Source organism: Fukomys damarensis, unplaced genomic scaffold, assembly GCF_012274545.1.
Source record: "Fukomys damarensis isolate Sample0158 unplaced genomic scaffold, DMR_v1.0_HiC HiC_scaffold_39, whole genome shotgun sequence".
In the NCBI taxonomy this organism is placed as follows: Eukaryota; Metazoa; Chordata; class Mammalia; order Rodentia; family Bathyergidae; genus Fukomys; species Fukomys damarensis.
The window spans coordinates 58074994-58082311 of NW_022900951.1; the positions used below are offsets into that span (position 1 = coordinate 58074994).

A 7318-nucleotide genomic window follows, 5' to 3' on the forward strand; every position below is an offset into this window, starting at 1 on the left:
AAAAAAAAAAAAAAAAAAAAAAAGAAAAACAACAGACTTCTATAGATGGGGGATCAAAGGGGTGGGGAAGGGAGAGAGGGATAATAGGATGGAAAATCATCAACATATGTCATATGCATGTGAAACTTTTTAAAATGGACCTCACTATTCTGTATTACTAACAGACACTAATAAAAAGAAGACTATAGCTTAAGATTCAGTGAAGTAGAAATTAGCAATTAATAGGCATAAATTTCAAGTAAAGTAAAATGAATAAACCTAGAGATTGTCTCTTAAGGATTTTGGCTATAGTCAACAATAATGTATATTTTAAATTCATTTAAAAGATTGATATGTTGTGCTCTTAGCACAATAAAAAAAGTCCAGGGCAAATACTATATCTAATTTTGAGACTAGTAGAGGGAAAGGGAATCTTGAGATGGAAGTTTTAATGACTGGAAAATCTGCTCTGCATCATGAGAAAATTTTTAAGCTGAGAATACTCTCCAAATAATGCCTATTGTTTTAATTAACTCAAAGCATTTGCCAAAATTTTAGTGATTCTGTGGCAAACACTGAGTATGAAAATAAAAACTCTGGTAGTCAAATAGTACCTCGTGAACCAAAATAAAATTTCCATTCATAGAGCAGGGCTTAAAGAAAATAAAAGTAGCCTCTGGAGTGGATAAACATAATTAACAAATCCACAAAATTGTGGAATTATTCCACATTTTTGTACATAGACAGAGAAGCCATTTTTTAAAAATATGTATTTGAAAGAGAACTTAGTAGCCTACTTGGAAAACTACAACTAAATGGTGGAGTTGACATAAAAGAACCATATTAAAATCTATTTCAAAGATTTTTCTTCATTGTAATTTTGCATTTTCCCATAGGATTATCCCATTGTCTTAGTTACTTTTCTCATTCCTGAGACAAAATACCCAACACCTAATGTTAAAGAATGGTTTATTTTGGCTCACACTTTGTAGGAGTTTCAGCCCATAATCAGCTAGATTTAAGGCAGGGTAGTATGGCAGAGGGGCATTGAAGAGTGGGTAGGAGGTAGTAGAAGACTAGCAGCACCCTTCATTCTGTCCCTTATATTCCACCCATGCTATCTGCCCATAGGGTGGGTAGTATTCACACCCAGGGTGGGGCACTCATACCCTTAATCCCAGTATCACACACCCTAGATCCAGCCACCTCCAAAATCCCACATATGATTAAATGAGAATTTAAGTGGACATCAAGATACTTCCACTCCTGCCCCTCCAAATACTCATGCACAATGCTTTATACAAAAGGCATTTAGTCGTCTCTAAGGGTTGCCAAAAGTCCTAACAGCTTCAACATTGCTGGAAAGTACAAGTATAAAGTCTTTTCTGAGATTTAAGGCAAACTCTTTGCTGTGAGCCTCTATACAAATGAAAGGAAAGTTAAACACTTCCAACATACAAAAGACAAATTTTGGTACCAGGGAAGTGGAGTTATTGCTGTGATTGTACTTGACCCTGTGGTTTAGGACCCTTTGAAAGTAGCTTATGGAAAGAGTTTCGAAAGATTTTGAAGTGCCAGCTAAAGAAGTAGCCCTGAAATGCTTTGAATTGTATATGATATGGAGAATCTGATCTGAGCTCAGAAGACCAGAATGCTGATAGAAATGCATTCATCAAAAACCAGGCTCAAGTGTTTTCAGTTAGGTACAAAGACTGTACTGGCTGCTGGAATACAGATGATGTATGTTATGCTTTGGGAGAAAGTTTATTTGCATTTTGCACTTATCCAGAGACCTTGCTTGAGACAAATGTAAAATGGAAGACTAATGTTTTAGAAGAAATTTCAAAGCAGTCTAATGTTGAAGCAGTGGCATGACTACAATGGGGCCTTTAGTCAGATTTATGTTGAGAATTGAGAGCAAAGAGCCCAGAAGAATGATTTAAAATGTGAGTTTGTCCAGAAAGGAAGCTCTGGTAAAGTCACAGACTGCAAGGATGGAGAAACGGAGAATTTGGTTGCTGAACGAGAACAGTACAATAGAAAAGAGCCTGAGGACGTCAGAAGAACCCTCAAAATATCAAACTTGAAAGATTTTGAGAAGAAAGCCCTAGAGCACCAAGTTTCTGGATGGCAGTGGCCTAGAGAAGATTTTCTTCAGGATTTGGTTCTTAGTGCTCAGCAATTCAGACACTTTGATCCCTCTAGCCAAGAAAGTAGGAAGCCTGGCTACTTCTCCAGTCGGCAGCACACCTTGGCATCATCCAAGTGCTGGTTTTAGGTGCATGAGTTGTGGAGTCAGCAAAGCTTCCACCCAGACTTCAGAAGACCTGGGAGTCCAGGCAATGTGCCCTTGAGAGGGCCATGTATGAAGCTGTGAGTGTGAAGCCATGGGTGCAGTGGAGACCCTGATGGTTGGAGAAGCCAGGAATATGGATTGTCTTAGGAAAGCTGCAAGGAGTAAGCAAAGCCAGCCCAAGAGAGAAGGAAGCCATGTGAGATGCAACCACCTGCAGTGCCATAGGAGCAGAAGCAACCAAGCCCTTTGGCGTTCACATCCATTGTGCCATAGCCTGCCTCAGACGCTGGACATGGAAATACGTGACAATGTTTTCCCTGCTGGATTTTGAACTTACTTTCATTCCATTCATTTCTATTGCCCTATTTGAAATGAGAATGTTTATCTTGTGCCAGTGTATGTTGGGTTTCAACTTTTTTTTCATTTGTATGGGGGCTTGCAGCTAAGAGTTTGCCTTAAATCTCAGAGGAGAATTTGGACTTGCAATTTTCAGCAACTCTGAATCTGTTAGGACTTTGGCCACTCTTAGTGATGGACTAACTTCCATCTACATAAAGGGATATGCATGAGATTTTTGAAAGTCAGAGGCTGAATGTTATGGCTTGTGTCTAGATGTACTCCAAAATTCTAATGTGTTCATAGGTAGGGATTTTCACAGGTGGCTGATTCTAGGGTGTGTGATGCTGAGATTAAATTGTGCAATCGTAGGATTAAGGGTGCATGATTACTAAATTATTCTAATAATTGGTTTAACTACCTATAGTTCTGGGTATGGATGATGGAAAGACCCACCCTGGGTGTGGGTAGCACCACACAAATGGTTGGTAGACTAGAAGGGATAAAATGGAGAGGGTTTGACCCTGCCGCTTGCTGGTGCTTCTGTTGCTGCTGCTAGTTGCTGCTACTTCACTACTTTGCTGCTTTCTGCCTGCCCTACTGTGCCATGGACTGTTTCTCCACTGCAATGCCCTTCTGCCCTGCCACTGTGCTGTAGAACCAGATGACTATGGTCTGAAACATTTACAAACTGTGAGCTAAATAAAACTTTCCTTCTTTAACTTGTGTGTTGGGTGTTTTCCCTCAGCAATGAGAAAAGTAACTAAGACACCCATCATATTGCTCACCCATGTTTACAGCAGCACAGTTGGTAATAGCTAAAACTTGGAAACAGCCCACTTGCCCATCAACTGGAGACTGGTCAAATCTGGTATTCATCTTTAAGGATGTCTATGTGTAGCACCTCTAGCTTTAGTAAGAATGTGGTTTTTAGATTACAACTTCTTACCTTATAATTATATCTTATATTTTGTAATTTCTTAAATTTATCCACCTAGATATTGCTCATTTGGACCTATTCATCCCATAGTTCTTTGGAAGAGAATGGTGGAGACTGTTATATTTGAATACATGTCAACAAACACCCTTCATAAACCAGCATATAATTTGAAAATATCCTAGAAACATCTTTATGGATTATAAATGAGTATTTTTAAAGGCTTCTTGGAAAAATATATTTTTACTTACCAAAATTATGAGAAAATAGCCCACTTCCTGCCAGGTCAAGTGGCCTGATTTCACTCAGATTTTACTTTGGCTTAGAAAGTTTAATGATTTGTTTCCAAGTTGTAAAAAAATATAGCCCTCATGAAAGATTATCTGGAAAATCCTCCAATTCCTTGATCTTTTTCCTTTTATTCATATGTTTCCTTTATCCTTACAGTGAAAATTTTAAATTTCACATCTTCCCCTAACTCTTTTAATTGAAATGTATCCTGTTGTAACATTCATATATTCCCATAAGGAACGTAAATATTATGTACTATACTAATAAAAATTTTTAATAAAAAATAAACTTAAGGGGCTGGGGATTTAGCTCAGTGGTTCTGCTGTCTGCCCTGTAAGCACAAGGACCCAAGTTTGATCTCTGGTACAAAAAAAAACACTTAATATCAGAATTCTCAGTTATTCTCCTGCTTTCCAATATGAAATGGTCATATTTTATGAATATTTTTATGAATATATACTTTCAGTGATTCTAAATTGTAATGTCAGCTTATTTACTAACAATTATAATTGGTCTCTGTGTCCTAGGGAGGAGCTCACAAATCCAAATGCACAAGTAAACAAAGACCTGAAAACATCTACATCAGGTACCTTGCTTCTTGTTTATACTGTTATTTAAGTCATATGTTGCATCCTTGTAAACTGAAAATTTCCTGGGGTATTTGAAACTCCTAGTTGACATGCTCACTTATAATACGTTCCTCAGAAACAGAAGAGTTGATATCGCTGTAAGCCTGAAGGATGTGGTGGCCTTGCTCCTCAGAATTTTGAAAAGAAAAGATTTTGTCATTAAGTCATTCATTAAAAAGCTGATTGGTTAATGACCCTTAGAGCTTAAGGATATACTTGCTTTTTTCTTCTCCCTTCTAGACTAGATTCAAAAAGTACGTGGCCCCCTCTCTAAATTTCATAGACTCCTAACCCCTCTTCTACCAACCCTTAGCATTACCTTTATATGAAAATTTTCACCCAAGAGGCAGTCATGCATGGCCACATATTTTCCTGAAGAATAATCGATGTGTGGAAATAGAGATTTGGGGTTCAAGGAAACCAAAGTGGTCCCCATTACTTCCCTTTCTCAAAAATCACCCCCTCTGATGTGAAGCAAGCCTCAGTACTCTAGGCCATAAAGGAGTAAGGCCAGAGACAATGAGTAATAATTGAGTCGCTTCTATTGGACAGTGCTGTGGTAGGTAGTTTAAAATGTAGGGGCAAAATACATTGTTCCCACCCTTATACTACCATATTATTTGACTTGCCAGCTTCTATGGACTTCTGTTGCTCCTGGTGGGCCTCTGGATTAATTAAAGAAAATATACCAGTCAGAAAACTTATACCCATGTTATTTTTCATGAAAAATAAGTATTTTGAAAACCAGATTGTCATGTATAGAGCAGCATTTAATAGCATACATGCCTTATATCAACCCATAAAGACCCTTTATCCCACCCACAATACTAGACTCACAGGGAAAAACACATTCTCTCTCATCTGCCCATCTTCAGTGATATTCATAAACAAAGTTTCTTTAGAAAGCTTCAAACCCCAGATATGTGTCAGAATGGCTTTCCAGTCATAAAGGGTAGAGCTGTGCACATCCCCATGAAGATCTGCTCAGCTGAGTATTACTCATGGGATGGCTGACTAGTTGTCCAGTACAAAATAGAAGTTTTGATGTGATACTCAAAAGTTCTTGCTACTCACAGAAAATAAAAACCAGTTTAAGTTTCTCCTACAGACCCAAAAGAGTAAAGGCCATATTAAGAAGGAACTAAATAGGAATGAGAAACGTACTGTATTGGAAACTGGGAGAGAGTACTAACTAGGTGAAAGGATTAATTAATTAGGGGTAGTCCAGGAAAACCATTGACTTGCCATGCAGATAAAACAACGACAACAACACCAACAAAAAAAATGGCAAAATTCATTCAATATATAATCTACACACTTTTCATAGATCCAGGAACCCCTACTTTTTATTGGTATTATTAAAGTCAGAAGACTTATTAAAAAGGCTTAGGGTTTGCTCTTTAGTTCTTTAAACATTCTACTTTTATTAAACTTATAAGGTTCAAGAGGATATTAAAATGAAAACTAGATTTTTAAAGTATTTACTTAATAAAACCTGGCTTACAGTCAGGAAGATTTTTGTTCAGTAAAAAATACTTGCACATCTACTATAGTAAAAGTTTATTAAATCCAAATAAAAGTGCTCTTCTTAAGTGCTGAGGAGCCAGGAATTTAGCTCAGTGGTTCCACCACCTGACTCTTAAGTGGGAGCTCCTGAGTTCAATCCCTGGTACAAAAACAAAAACAAAAACAAAAACAACAACAAAAAAACTGTACAACTTAAGTGCTGAGGAGAATGAATAAATTTTAAAACCTAATTCAAACTGCATTTTACCTCAGTAGCTTATGGCAGAAGCACAAGAACACATTTAATAAAATACTGTGCTTCTTTTTTTCTCTCATTGAGTTTATTGATACATTTTATGTATACAGTACAGTTACACTCATCATTGGGATCTTGTACCTTTGCATGACAGGTCTCGGTTCTCATTTTTCCCCATACCCCTTCCCTCCCCACACCTCCTCCTTCCTTCCCTATTTACAAATACTTTATTTCCATTTTCTCATTTTTTTCTTTTCCCTTATTTCCTTCCCCTACCCTTCCCACTTCCCGTACACCTTTAGCCCTTTTCTTCCTATTTCACATTGTCCTTTTTCAGTTGAAAAATGTTTATCAAGTAGATGAGATATGTAAGACACTGAAAGCAGTGATGAAATAAACTGATCACCTTCTCCTTGGTAGAGAGGGAATAAGAGATGAGTTTCTATTTTTTTCACTCATACAGGTATTGCTGAGATGAAACTAAATGTGAAATGAAGTAAATCTGTTTCAAAAGGCACTTAATGTCACCTGCAGAGGAAATGAAAAAACCAACAAGTGAAGTGGTAATCATTATTCCAAATAGAAGCATCTATAATGTCAAGCTATTGTGTTAAATTCTGGGCAGAAAATAAAAAAAATACCTTGAAAGAAGGATACTTGCTTATTTTTTTTTTATTGAGTTTATTGGTACATTTAGGGATACAGTACAGTTACATTCATTGTTGGGATCATGTACCTTTACATGGCAAGTCTTGATTCTCATTTTTTTCCCCTTACCTCTGCCCTCCCTTCACCCCCTCCTCCCCTCCCCATCTACAAACACTTTATTTTCGTCTTTTCATTCTCTCACATTTTTTTCTTTTCCCTTTTTGTTCTTCCCCTACGTATCACACCTTCCCTACATCTTTAGCTCCTTTCCTCCCATTTCTAAATGTCAGTAATCTTATTAGAATCTTATGCATTGTTGCAGAATATTCACACCAGGGAAACTATTCGGTATTTACACATGTGGGACTTATTTATTTCACTTAGGAGTATATCTTCAATATGTATCCATTTTCCTATGAATGAATCTATTCTCTCGCTCT

The 7318-nt window shown here is 37.2% G+C and overlaps 1 protein-coding gene across 1 annotated transcript in view; it reads left to right on the plus strand.

Annotated features, from left to right (window-relative positions):
* Nucleotides 1–6850, plus strand: part of LOC104866900 (testis-specific protein TSX) — a 30976-nt gene extending 24126 nt beyond the window's left edge. The window contains exons 6-7 of the mRNA XM_010631145.2: nt 4367–4425; nt 6694–6850. Of these exons, the coding sequence (XP_010629447.1) occupies nt 4367–4425; nt 6694–6725 (91 nt within the window). The 3' untranslated portion in view covers nt 6726–6850. The remainder of the gene's footprint in view (nt 1–4366; nt 4426–6693) is intronic.
* The last annotated feature ends 468 nt before the right edge of the window (nt 6851–7318 follow it).